Consider the following 14,397-nt stretch of genomic DNA (forward strand, 5'->3'; position numbering starts at 1 on the left):
GTGCAAATATGGCTGTTTCTCCTTGGCTGGACTGAATATATTTCTTTGTGGGGTGTGTGTGTGTGTGTGTGTGTGTGTGTGTGTGTGTGTATGTGTCTGTGCGTGCGCATGTGTGCGTATCTGTGCAAGCATGCCTGTGTGAGGCCAGAGATCAACATCAGTTTTTTGCCTCTGTTTTTTCTCCGTCTTTATTCTCTTTGAGACAGAGTTTCTCACTAAGCCCAGAGCCTCCCATTTCGTCTAGGCAGGTTGGCTGGCGAGCCCCAGGGACCTGCCTGTCTCTAACCCGACCCGTTTCCTCAGCATCAATACCTGGTGTTGACCTCTGACCTTTATGTGCACCATATGCACACACACGGGCACCCCCCACCATGTATACACATGATCATGTACATGTCCACATAACACACACACACACTCACACACACACACACACACAGTACAGTACAGTACAGTACAGTAGTGGTTCTGAGCTACCGTTTTCTTCTGTGCTTTCTCTATTTTTTGTTGTCATGGAGATGGTAATGAGACAGTCTGTCAAAACACCAGCTGAATTTCAGCTCTGTTAGTGTAATGCCAGGCTATTAGATGTGAGCATGAAGAGTCAGAAGGGACCCAGAGAGGGGGCACCAGCTTTGCCACAGGGTCAGCTTTAACAAGCGGAGCGGTGGGGGCGTGCCTCTCTTGCTGCCTGCAGATGTAAGCCCTCACTGTTTGCATTGGTGCCTGCACTTGAGCCTCCTGCTGGACGTCTGAGGTCCGGAGGATGCATTTTTGGGCGGATGGCAATGCTGATGCCCAGGTAGTGAAAAGAAAAAGTGTCAGTTTGGAGGTCAGAGGACAACTCGCAGGAGTCACTTCTCTCCTGCCATTGTGTAGGTTCTGGGATTGAGCTCGGGTCGTTAGCCTTTACCTGCTGAGCCGTCTTGCTGGCCCCACACTGTATTATATTTATTTATTTAGTCATAAAATCATTCATTCATTTAATGACTCCTGTCCATCCTTGCTCAATTGTCTTAATGATTTAAGAATGAGTAGGTAACACACACATCGAAGTTTCTACACTTTCGTCAAACTTACTAGGTGCTGTTAGGTATAGACATATACCTGTAATCTCAGTATTTAAGAAGCTGAGGCAGGAGGTTTGTGAACTTGAGGCCAGTCTGGGTTACATATTGAGATCCTATCTGAAATCCCCTACCCATCCCCCCGGCGATGGCTGGGTACTGTCTTAGTTGGGAACACACACATACAGACACATTCATTCCATCCTCCGTGAAGTCCTGTGTCCGAGTAATGTTGCCGTGCCTGTACTTGACAGAAACAGAGGCTGGCAAAGTGACATCACTGCCTGAAGCCACTGCTCTGATGGGGAGGTTATGTGACAATCTCAGGCTGGCTGGCTCAGGGTATCTCAGCCTGAGTGTCAGCTGTGTCTTGTGAATTGGATGGCCCCAGGAATGTGGAGTCTGTCTCCCCGACCCTAGGCTCTTATCCCAGTCTTGGGTCAAATCGGTTTCTGTATTGTTCTGTGCCTGAGGTGGCCTGAGGTGGCCTGAGGTGGCAGGGTCACTCTGTGAGATGTGCCTGCCTGCTGTAGGGTTCCTGCTGGGCATGCCACTAAAGACGTCATAGCAGTTTCTTAGCTTTGTAGATGGGCGTGTCTTAACAGCACACCCCACAGTTGATGGGGGGTCTTCTATCTTCCTGGGGGTTCTGGGTCCCTGAAAGAGGGTGAACAGGCAGGAGAAACCCCTCAGCTACTCACAGACTTCATCTGCTGATCATCCATAGGCCTGGGAAGAGTCAGTCACGGATGTGAAGAGTTTGGCGATGTATAGCCATCACTGAGGCCTGGGAAGTGACCTCCAACCTCTGGGTGCTGGACTTGGTCAGGGCTTGAAGTCCCTTGTCATCCCAGTATCCTTAAGAGTGTGATGGATGGGGAACTGGTTTCTGGCTTACAACCCCCCCCCCCCACACACACACACAATAAAACCAATACAGGTGTCCAGCTGATCAATTGCTGTGATCTGGGGATCCTGATGGGCTTGTGTTTGCTTCCTTGCAGTGGACATCATGGAGATAAAGGAAATCCGTCCAGGGAAGAACTCCAAGGATTTTGAGCGAGCCAAGGCCTCGGTCTCCCGCCACAAGGGAGAGTGCTGCTTTACCATCTTCTACGGCACCCAGTTCGTCCTCAGCACGCTCAGTTTGGCAAGTGGGTGCAGATTTGTCTGCTCAGCTCCCTCCCTGGGCCTCCTTTTCCTTCTGAGAGATCTCTGGGAGAGGATGCTCGTATCTGTATACCCACTAGTACGTGTTCTCGACACTTCGTCTTGAGCCCCAGCCCTGCTGATTTCTAGCTGTGTCTTGGGCACAGCATTTAACCTTTCCGAGCAGCAGTTAGCTTGGCTGTGAACTGGGGGGAATGACGTGGCTTTCTGCTTGGGACTTTGTGAGAAGTATGCTGTGTGTCGGCCTGGCTCAAGCTGAGGTTGAATAAGGTGGTTAGTGTGGTCACTGCAGGCTAGGCTCTGCTGGACAAAAATGTCACTTGCTTTCCTGTAGCAGCTGCTGCACAGCAAAGACTGATCTGAATGGACTGTCCTGAGACCTTGGGTGCATATGCAGGCACAGAGAACATACATATGTGCATATGCACACATGTACACAGCACACACGGATGCATGCACAAAGCACACACATTTATGCAGCACTTACACATGCCTGTATAGAATAGAGTATGCATGCATAAATGCATGCACACACACAGAACATGCATACACATAGTACACAGTACATGCATGTGCAGACATGTACATAGCATGCATATACATCCAGGCACATGATGCACACAGCACACTTATATACACAGAACACAAAACTACACATATGCATGTGCATAAACATACTTAGCATACATATATGCATGTGCATTGCACAGCTATGTATGCATACACATGTATATGTGCATGTATGCATGAACACAACAATACACATGTTTACAGCACATACTTGTGAACACAGCAAATATGTACACAACACATGCACATGACACACACAGCACACACATGCATGTACACACCACATATACCTTATTCCATATAGCATATAAACACATATACATGCATGTTCATACCACAGATGTGTATAGCACACACTTTGATGTATGCACATAACACATATGGAAATACGCACACAACACACACATGCATGCAGTGCATTCACATGCATACACATACTACACAATGCTTGTATACATGATGTAACACAATGTGCACACAGCAATATGTACATATAGCACATGTTTGAGAACATACAGACTCACATATGTGGAGATGAGATTTCTGGCCATCCTTGTGGTGTGTCCATCACAAAGCTGAAGAGTGAGCTGGGGTTATAGCTCAGTGGTAGAGATTCCATTCACAAGGTCCCAGGTTCCAGCCTCTATGGAAACAGAAGTCACTCAGGGGTTCACACACTCTCTCGAGCATGACTAAGAAAAACTCAGAGACAGATATTGGGGTTCAACCTGAAGATCAGAAAAGCAAAACAGCCAGCCACTGGTTCTTACCTCTACGTCAGTCTGAAAATGGTGATCCTGCCTCCAGGAAACCTCTGAATGAGACTGAGCCTGAGAGCTGCCTCCTCCCGTCTTAAAATCTTCTCTAGTTCTGGAATTAAAGGCGTGCACTGTTACTGCCCAGTTTCTATGGCAAGATACTTGGGATTAAGTGTGTGTGTCATTATGGCTACTGGGATTAAAGGTGTGTGTCCTTGCTGCCTGGTCTGTAAGTCTGGCCAGTGTGGCTGTTTTACTTTTCTGATCTTCAGGCAAGCTCTGTTTATTAAACTACAAGTGATATGTCACTACAGTCCTCTCTCTCCCATTCTGTCTACAGCCGACTCAAAGGAGGATGCGATGAAGTGGCTCTCTGGCTTGAAGATCCTTCATCAGGAAGCGATGAGCGCATCTACTCCCACCATGATTGAGAGGTACACACCTTCCTTGTTCTCTTCCTCCTTTCTTCTGGGGCCTTTGGGAATGTAGACCAAAGGGAGCAAATGTGACAGACATTCGGGCTTCACGCTCATCACACCCTGTATGGCAGTGCTGGTTAGTGGCTGAGGACTCTCCAATGTTCCAGATGAGAGTCTCTCTCCCCCTAGTGTTTAGCCCTGCCTGGCCTTTGGTGTGAGCAGGGTACCTCAGCCGAGTGGAAACACCCATTGGTGTATGTACTTGTGCATGTGCGTATGAATCTTTCTGTGTATATCTGCATGCATTTAAATATCTGTTCATGTCTGTGTTTCTGTATGCCTATTATGTGTGTGTGTGTGTATGTGTGAGCATATTTGCATATGCATATATATTTATATATCTGTGCATGTGTTCACGGTGTATGCGTGTATACATATACACATATTCACATACAATGCAGAGATACATATACATGTGTGCTCATGTATACAGGTATGTAGGCATCTGTGTGTGGGTCTGTGCATACATGTATGTGTGAAGGGTAGGTCTTTCTCCTGCAACGATTTAATGATGGATGAAGTGGACCGAAGCTGAGTCTGGGGACAGCCATCCCATGGTGGCAAGTTCAGCGTGACATGTGTGCACAGGATTCTGGGCTGGGTCACTTTCTCCTTTGCTTTTCTTCTCAGCTGTTTTGGAATTAGTGGCAGGGAATTGTTCGGTATGGAGACCCCACTTTATCTCGTGTGTAAATGGGCCTTTGGTTTCAGAGAGGGGTCTCAAGCCATAGGCTCCCAAACTGCCCTGTGGATGGGGTTGGGACCCTCTTCTCATTTTGGTCACTCTGTTCTTTGGCGCCCTTTGGACTTGCTGTGTTTTCTGACGTTTTTCTCCGTTTGACCCCAAATCTCTTTGCAGTTGGCTGAGAAAGCAGATTTATTCAGTAGATCAAACCAGAAGAAACAGGTAAGGACGATTAACAGTTCGGCAGTTTTCTTTGAACTCCGATACTTGCTTGTTTTAGGGGAGCGCGTACGGTACGTGTCCTGTGGTGGAAAGGGTCTCAGATTCTGGGATCCATGGTGAACGACTTGTCTGCGTGATGGAGAGCCCCAGTCCAGCTGCAGAGGTGAAGACTGGAACCCAGGAAACATCGTGTGCCTGGGAGAGACTGGTCCTAGGGCAGCGAGCTTTGTTCAGTGATGCTGGTCTAGGATGAGGGAAAAGATGTTATGACATGCCCTTCAGTGCATCTCACAGACCCAGGCAGATAGAACCGTGTCAGCGCACAGGGCTCTGTGTCAGAGACTGGGTTTCATTTCTTCTCTCCCTTCCCTCTCTCTCTTCTTCTCTTCCTCTTCCTTCCCTCTCCTTCCCTCCCTTACTGTCTCCCTTTCTTCCTTCTTCCCTTCCTCCCTCCCTCTCCTGCTTTCTCCTTCCTTCCCTCCCTCCCTTCCTCCCTCCCTCCCCTCCTCCTCCCACCTTTTCTCTCTCCCTCCAATTTTCTGTCTCTACCTTTCCCCTTTCCCTCCCTTTGCCCCCTCCTTCTGTACCTAATATTGAACCTAAGGCCTACTGCATGCCAGGCTGTCACTCTACCTCTGAGCCATGACCCCAGCTTTTCACTGATGGATTCTAGGCAGGTGCTCTACCACGAGGCAATGTCTCTAGCAGCCTTCTTCTTCCTTTTTCTTTTGAGACAGAATCTTACTATATTGTCCAGGCTGGCCTCTAACTCTGTATCGCTGGCTGGCTTTGAACTTTCAGTCTTCCTGCCTCAGTGCCCTGAGTAGCTGGTCTGAGAGACCTATACCTCCAGGTCTGGATTTTTAAAACAGATTTCAGCTTGGGTTTTTCCTTAGGTGAAGGCAGTGCTAACCTAGGAACTGTTTGTCTATTGGCCGATGTATAGTAGCTCCTGATTTTGTGTGAATTCCAGCAAAGATGCTGCTAGGAAAACTGCGGGTAGAGTTCCAGCTGTGGTCCAGTGTGGTCCCTTTGCTCCACTCCCTCCTCTGCTCTGTCTTTGTTCTTTGTTAGCCTGAAGGATGGATAGCCACGGGATATTTTGCGTACATTTGCATTTCTTTCTGTGCTGGTGACTGACCATCTTTCTGTTTATTTCCTGGTTCTGATTAACAATGAAGCGATAAAAGCCACTCAGGGGCTGGAGAGATGGCTCAACAGTAAAGATCAATCTTCGCTCTTGCAGAGGACCTGGGTTTGATTCTCAGCACAACATGGTGCCTCATGGCCGTTCATAACTGTAGTTCTAAGGCATTCAACACCATCTTCTGACCTTCCTAGGCACCATGCACACACAGAGGCAGAACACTCACACACATAAAATAAAATAACTGAACCCTCAAAACAAAGCAACAAAACAAAACACAACCCAAAACAACCCTTCACAGAGCTGTGGAGAACATAGTAGCCAGACAATGTTAACTCTATAATCCTTGTCTCATTTTGTCTCACATTTGATCTTTTGTTTTAAATTTAAAAAAGCTTATTTTCATACTGAAATGTGGCTTAGTTGGTATAGTGCTTGCCTAGCGTGCATGCAACCCCGGCTTCCATCCCAACGTGAGTGGACGTGAAAAGTGTATAGTGCCTGTCATTCTAGTGCTCAGGAGGGTCAGAAGGTCACAGTCATCACCTGCTGCATAAAGTGTGAAGCCAGCTTGGGTCACGTGAGGCCCTGCTTCAAACAAACAAACAAACAAGTTCTTTCTCTTTCTTTTATTTTTGGTTTCGTATTTGAGGCAGAACTTAAAGGACACCAGCTCTCCCGTTTTGTCCCTGTGTCGTGAAGGTGACTTGCTCTCATTGGGCATCGCCGTTATCTCCTGTCCACTTCTCTGTCTTGTTTAATGTACCCAACTGGGGCATCTGTGACCTGTAACCCCGATGCCCATGTGTTCTTTCTTCTGCACCTTCCTCCCATCCACCATCTCATGTCTACCCGCACCTGACTGCCCTCTGGTGGTCCCAGCGTGGAGCTAGCGGGTGCTATGAACTATTCCATACTGAGGCCTTAGGATGCTGTCTTCTCTGAGACTGTGCTGCTCTGCACACCACTGTCTCTATGGTGATGGAGTTGTCTCCTGTCTCTTCTTTGGGGGCAGAGATGGACGCCTGTCTCTTGCGAAGGATGGATTCTCCAAATCCTGTCTAGAATCCCATCTTCCCATCAGCCAAGAGGGGACCTGTTTCTGGCAGAGGTCCCTGGCTGTGCCTTCCCCCCCCCCTCCTGTTTTCTCCCTCAGCTCCATTCCAGCAGTCCCTTCTGCTTGTCAACACTGAGAATTGGAAAGCCCCACCCTCTCCAGGAGGCTCCAGGGATATTTCAAAAGGAACGTTGACCCAAGCGCTTCAGGAAGAGCAGAAAGGGCAGTCTGGCCAGTTTCCCTCCCTTTCCTGTCGCCTACAGTCGCTGACTAAGCCTGGTTTCCCGGCTGAAAACCCAGGAGCTGCCAAGGGCAAGAATGGACTGGCCTAGCTCGAACTCCAGGTGTTTTCCTTGGCCCAAGCCCTGTCCAGCTTCTCAGTTTCTCCCAGAGCAAAAAGGTAGCAGCTGGCTTTCGGGGAGAACTCGCTCGCCAACAGCCACCTCGTGAAGCAAATGCTCCCAGCCTATTCTTGAGCTACGCCCCCCATCTTACATTGAAGACACAGAGGCCCAGAGATGTCAAGTCACTTGCCTAAGACAGCCCAGTGTGTTGAGGATGACGGCCTGTTTGTAGCCGCATCATGCATGCTTACCTTTTAAGTGGGGTTTAAGTGCACGGTTCTATGGGGTTAATTGTGTTGTGCAACTGTTGCCACGTTGCATCTCGAGCGCTGACTGTGAGTTCCATCTCATTGGCACAGTTCTCCATAAACTCCTACTCCCCAGCCCCTCCCTCCCGGACTCCTGGGAGGCATTGCTTTGTACGGTTCGGTGCCTCCTATAAATGCAGTTGTAATCCATTGCCCCTCGCGCTCTTGCTGATTTGAGTTCACTTGGAATACGGTCTTCAGGGTTTATCCACCCTGTGGGCAAAGCCCTCTCCTGTTGAGCTGTACCCCTATATCTGTGGCCTTCTTACTTTTTCTTTGAGACGAGGTCTCGCATGGTTGTCCAGGCAGCAAGTCTTGAACTTGTGATCCTCCTGCCTCCGTCTCTGGAGGAGCAGAATTGCTTTCTTTTTTTTTGGAGACTGAATACTATCCCGAAGCTTGTTCACTCTTGGGCTTCTTCCGCTGTAGTGACTCATGGTGCACACATGGGGAACACCTGCTGGGGTACCCGCTCTTCCTGCTGGAGAAGTGAAGCCTGGTTAACATTCTGAGAAACTCCTTCCTGAGCCATTTTCCATGATGGTGGTGTCCTCACACAGTCCCTCATACACCCTCACACACGTCTCTCTCTTCCTCATCCTTGCCAACACTCTCTTTCCCTCCATCTTTGCCGCCCCCTCCCCCCCTGATACCACTTGATTTGCATAAGCAGAACAGACTTCCTCCTTCAGCTCTGTTGGGATTGAGGGAAGACTGTTGGGTCTGCAGGGATTCGGGAGGCGAGGCGGAGCACTGCAGGTGGGAGACAGAGAGCTCAGAGCTCGCTTAGCTCCTGAATGCAAATAGGTTTCCTGTGGCTAATAGTGGGGAGACCACACCTGTGTCAATTCCGCTGCCCTGGCCAGTGTTTTGGGTATGGGATTTTTTTTTTTTTTTAGAAAAAGAGGTTTATTTTATGTGTGTGAGTGTTTTGTTTGCATGTATGCATGTGTGTGCACTGTGTGTCTATCTGGTGCCCAAGCAGTTGAGGTAGGGTCCACTGGGACTGGAGTTACAGATGGTTGTCAACTGCCAATTGGGTGCAGGGAACGGAACCCAGGTCATCTCGAAGAGCAGCTAGTGTAAGTTCTCCAGTTCCAGCGCCTCCTTTTGACACAGGGTTTCACTAGGTAGTCCAGGGCTGAGAAGTAAGTCCTCAAGGAAGGGGAATTCTCAGTCCCTTAAGGGCATGGTGAGCTAGCCCCCTGCCTCCTCTATGGAGTTGTGGATGTGGGGGGTACAGACCCAACGAATTTTCATTCTGACATATCCTTGGGAAGTGACTTTGGATCCCCAAACGGCCTCAGGAAGCAGACCCCTTCAGCTACACAGTGGATGCAGGAGTTGCTGAGTACGTGGGCCCTTTAGTTAGTCATAGATACAGTGGATGGCCCAGGACCTCCAACACAGTGGCTGTGTGTGTGGTTGGCTGCTGGTGTGCTGAGCCACACAGATATAGAACATATACATCACCTAGCAAGTTCTGTGAGGTTAGCCAGGCTTGGTGATTCACATCTGTCGTTCTCGCTCTTAGGATGCTGAGGACTATGTGGTGAGAGCCTGTCTCAATGCACAGACACACACAGACACAGAGACACACGCACAGACACACACACAGACACATGCACAGAGAGACACACACACAGACACACACAGGCACAAACACACATACAGACACACACAGACACGCACACAGAGACACAGACACATGCACAGAGAGACACACACAGACACACACAGGCACAAACACACATATAGACACACAGACACGCACACAGACACAGACACATGCACACAGACACACACAGAGACACGCACATAGACAGACACACACACACTTACACACATGGGGAGTGGAAAGGGGGAGACAGGAACAGACAGATAACAAGCAGCACTCCAAAGCTACAGAGAAACCCTGTCTCAATACATATATAACTGCTTGTGTGATATTGGGGTAATTGATTATTCTTCCTCAGTTTCCCTCTCTATGAAGAGCCACGATGTCATCCAGGCTGGATGTTGGTTTATGGGCTTCACTGAGGTCACATGGCAAAGGGCCTGGACAGGGCGTGGCTTACAGAACACACTCCACATTAAATCTCTATTGTTATCATAATCATAAAAAGCTGTGGGCAAGAGATTGTTTAGCATCAGGGTGGCAGGCAGATTCCAGGGCCTCCACTGGGGATGGCTACTCAAGGAGTGGCCTTGAAGAATCTCAGGACCCAGCTTGGCCTTCTGGTGATCTGCATGGTTGATGATGTCTGCATGGAAGGGGTGTCAGCTGTCCCTTGGGGGAAGTTTGTCTGTTATTTTTTGTTTGTTCGTTTTTTCAAGTTCCCAAAACCCTGGTTTCCAGTTGAGTCCTAGGATGGAATCTGAGTTATCGGTTTGTGTCCAGGAAGCAGATACTGGGGACTGCGAAGAGACTGATGGCTGCAGGGAGTGCAGGCAACAGGCTGGCTCTCCCTCTGGAGTGAGGGTCCAGAGAGTCAAGTCTCCTTTGTAGGCTTGGACCTGTCACTGGGTCCTGGGGGCCCCTGGCATGGGACGGGCCTGTCAGGAAGACGTTTTCTCTATCTCCTGGGAGTGGCAGAGGCAGATGCAGCTAAGAGTTGCTGCCTTCCCTCCTTCTAGCTGCTGGGAAGTACTTGGACTGGATGTGTGTGTTGTTGGAGGTGGGGGAGGGAAGGGAGTTCTGGAAGGGGCCTCAGTTGTTCCTAGCATGAAGAATCTGAAGGAGCCCTTTGGCCAGTGCCTCTGTTGTCTGAAGTGGTGCCTTTGGACAGGTGTCGGGTTGGAGTGTTTGGGTTCAATGTCCCGGGTGCTCAGGCCCCTGCACCTGCTCTGTGAGTCAGACCCTAAGCAGCTGCCTTGACCCTTGGGTCCCCTCCTTATTCTCAGCTTCCAGATGTGTGCATTTCCTTTCCTGGGCTCCTCCTGGGGACCTCTGACTTCTTCCTCTTTCACCTGCATGGTCTCAATTTTTCTCTCCTGTGTCTTGCCGTATGTCTGTCACCTGCTGCTTCCCTGTCTTCATCCTGCCCTGGCCAAAGGGTGTGTTACTTACCCTGCGAGACATCTTCTGTAGTCCACTGGCTTCTATGCAGTCAGCCTTCTTGGCCCACTGGGGGTGTCCAGTGGTGGGAGCCTGCGGGGGGTCTCTGCAAACAGCACAGCCAGCAACGTCGATCCACGTGAGGCAAGAAGGAAGTCCAGTTCTGCAGGACTCAGTAGCTTGTGCCTGTTCAAACGTTGAGAGTCTAACACCAGGCAGTTTATTTTAGACATGTTTACATACAGCACAATTTGGTAAAAAGATTCCTGGTGATAAATAACTCAGTCCCGTGTGTACGATACAGCTTAAGGCATGGCCACATTGGAACTTCTTTGTAAAGCACATGTGTCCCCTTCCAGAGAGATGGATTTCATAAACTGAGGAACAATGCTTAAGATAAGGGCCTGGGGAGATGACCGAGATACACATCTGGGTCTGGGGAGCCAGGTGTGGCCTGCCGTACAGGTGGTGCAGAGGTCACTGGACTGTTAACCACTCCCAGCCTTCTGGGCAGAAAACAGGTTATCCATCTCTTCTCTTGAAGAGTCAGCCCTGTGTGTTAACATTCCTGGACCCCCTAGTTCTTCTCTGTGTGCACAAGGACCTCATGCATGTGCACTGTCAGAGCCTTGAGCGCTGTTTGTGCTGGAAGGGAGGGCAGCACCGTGCAGGCCAGGCCTGATGGAAGCGGTGGGAAGAAGTCGGGCGGAGGCTGCAGCAGTAAGTGAAATCACACACATGGCTCTCTTCGGAATAATAGGACAAAGGCCAAGCTGACAGTATGGGGACACAAGTGCATTTTCTGCCCACACCTGGGGCAGGGTCCTTCTTTGAGAGTGCAGCCCTCTCTAGATCTGCTGGATGCTTGGGTCTCTGGCCAGAAAGACCCATCTGTCACCCTCATCTCTGGTGTCCAGAAGGTCACCGACTGTGGCTGTCCTGGGTGGCCTGGGTTGCAATGACTCTGGTCTGATACCTACTCAGACAGCAGGCTTCTCTGAGCTTCAGTTTCCCCTGCGGAGATGGCCCTAAGGCTGCCTCATGAGGCCTTAGAAGCTGGAGAATGCTTAGCTGGACCTCAGGAAGCAGAGCCCCACCCCCATGGGCCCCATCAGCATCACCTTCATTGTTCCCGCTTCCTCTTTAACCCTTGCTCTCCTCTTTACTAGAAACTTCCAGAAGCTCAGGAGCAGCTCCTGGAGATTCCACTCTCAGGTGTTCTGGCTTGATGACTATTGTAGAATTTGGTTTGGATTCAGGCTGGCACTGTCTACCCCCATCCCCCTCCATCCTCTTGAGCCACGGCCCCCACCTACTCTGAAGCCTGGGTCCAGAACTTGGTGTTTTGTTTGTGTGTCTAGGTATAGGTGAGTAGGGTAGGAGGAGCCATGGCTTGGGTGAGGACGACGACGAACTTCCTGGCACATAGCAGTACTGTCTGTCTTTACGTTTGCCCCTTTCTGGTTTACTTTACTTTGAAACCCCATGAGCGTTGTTTCTGAGCTTCTTCAGGTGACTGATGCTCATAGTGTTGTGCCCATATCGGGTCTCCTCCATGACTTGCGTCCAGAGCTGTCTCCTACCACATGAGTCTTGTCTTCCACCTTCACCAAGGGGTAGGGACCAGCCTCTCCAGACTGTCCCTTCCTTCCGGCCCCCTTGTATCTTATTTCTTTTCCTTTTTCTTTTTGGTTTTCTGAGGCAGGGTTTCTCTGTAGCTTTGGAGCCTGTCCTGGAACTAGCTCTTGTAGACCAGGCTGACCTCGAACTCAGAGATCCTCCTGCCTCTGCCTCCCAAGTGCTGGGATTAAAGGTGTGCGCCACCACCGCCCAGCATAGTATCTTATTTAATTCTCATGGAGGGGTGTCGAGGTGGGTGTCGATGGGGTTGCGCCACCCTTCCCACCCACCCCCGAGACTGATGAACCCGAGGTCTTCTCTTTGCAGCATCAGCCTCCGAGAGCTGAAAGCCATCTTGCCCCTGGTCAACTTCAAAGTGAGCAGCGTCAAGTTCCTCAAGGACAAGCTGGTGGTGAGTACCGAAGCTCAGCTGGGGAACTCGAACTCAGACCCGCTTAGTGCCTCATTCAGAGACCCATGCTGGTCTGGGGCTCTGTGGATTGGCACCCAGCCAAGTCCAGTGCCTCTGGAGCGCATCAACCCCTGCCCAGCCAGTGGAGCCCCATGGCTGTCGGAGGGCCCTTCTGAGGACTTGGCGAGGACGGAGCGAGCAGAGCCTAGCTTGCTGGACTGTGGGACTTGGAACATCTGTGTGTTTCTGTCCCCACTAGTCTGTCTGTCACCATTCCCAGGACCTTCCCACAGCCTCTTACCTTTGTAACAGGGACACACAGGCCCATTGTAAAATGCTGTGGCAGATGCCTTCTAGCGGGTACCAGAGGTATCTGCCATCGTGTTTTGTATTCTCATTAGGCATGACTCTTGTTTGTTTGTTTGTTTGTTTATTTATTTATTTATTATGTAAACAATGTTCTGTCTGTGTGTATACTTCCAGACCAGAAGAGGGCACCAGACCCCATTACAAATGGTTGTGAGCCACCATGTGGTTGCTGGGAATTGAACTCAGGACCTTTGGAAGAGCAGGCAATGCTCTTAACCTCTGAGTCATCTCTCCAGCCTGCATGACTCTTTTTTTGTCCTCTTTCTCCGACCACTCGTTCTTCCAACTGTCTGTCCTTCCTTCCCCCATCCCTGAAGTTTGCTGTGTTCTTCTGCACTGGAGAGGTGGGTGGGGCAGCCGGTGGAGTCTCTCTGCCCCTTGAATGTTGGGCTGGATGGAGCTGGTGCATCTTTCCCACCGCAGACAGATGCTGTCCGGGAATGCACATTGGATCCCAGGAGCCCCCTCAGGAGGCTCACTTAGCGTGTTTGTGTCAGCTGCCATTCATGGGATTCCCCTTACTGGACAACTGCATTCCTTTGGGTACCCGTGAGCTCCTGGGACAGCAGTTCATGTTGATGCAAACTGTGCTATCCTCGGGCCTGCCCTTTCACCCTGTTCTCCACTCATTACATCAGAAAGCAGATCTGAGAGATTGAGAGGGAAAAGAGATAAATGTCGTTAATCCCTATACGATTCTCAATCTTGCTTTCTTTAAATTCAGTTTTAAATTATGTGTGGGGGTGTACGTGAAGGCAGAGGCATTGGGGTCCCTTGGAGGTGCAGTTGCAGTAGTTGTGAAAACCACTTGATGTGGGTGCTGGGAACTGTACTTGGGTCCTTTGCAAGAACAATACATGCTGTGTTAACCACTGAGCAGCAGCCTCATGCATGCGGTCTTGCTTTCTCAAGCAGTTGAAGAGCCAGGCATTTTGAAGATACTGCCTCGGTTTCTGAGACATCCTTTGAGGGCGGCAATAGGGCTGCCATTTTACAAATGAAGAAACCAAGAGTCTAAAAGTCTAGTGAGTTGATTAAAGCCGTAAAACAACTAATTAAGGTTGACCTCTGACTCCTGACTGAGTGAGTTAGGTTTTTTTAAAATACATTTTTCTTTTTTTTTTTTTTTTT

The 14,397-nt window shown here is 49.7% G+C and overlaps 1 protein-coding gene across 1 annotated transcript in view; it reads left to right on the forward strand.

Moving 5' to 3' along the window:
- Plcg2 (phospholipase C gamma 2) overlaps positions 1-14,397 on the forward strand; it is a 117,767-nt gene that overhangs the window by 42,538 nt on the left and 60,832 nt on the right. Inside the window, exons 2-5 of the mRNA XM_026789575.1 lie at positions 2,072-2,221; positions 3,906-3,999; positions 4,904-4,951; positions 12,813-12,897. Of these exons, the coding sequence (XP_026645376.1) occupies positions 2,072-2,221; positions 3,906-3,999; positions 4,904-4,951; positions 12,813-12,897 (377 nt within the window). The remainder of the gene's footprint in view (positions 1-2,071; positions 2,222-3,905; positions 4,000-4,903; positions 4,952-12,812; positions 12,898-14,397) is intronic.

This window comes from Microtus ochrogaster, chromosome 4 (assembly GCF_000317375.1).
Source record: "Microtus ochrogaster isolate Prairie Vole_2 chromosome 4, MicOch1.0, whole genome shotgun sequence".
Lineage (NCBI taxonomy): Eukaryota > Metazoa > Chordata > Mammalia > Rodentia > Cricetidae > Microtus > Microtus ochrogaster.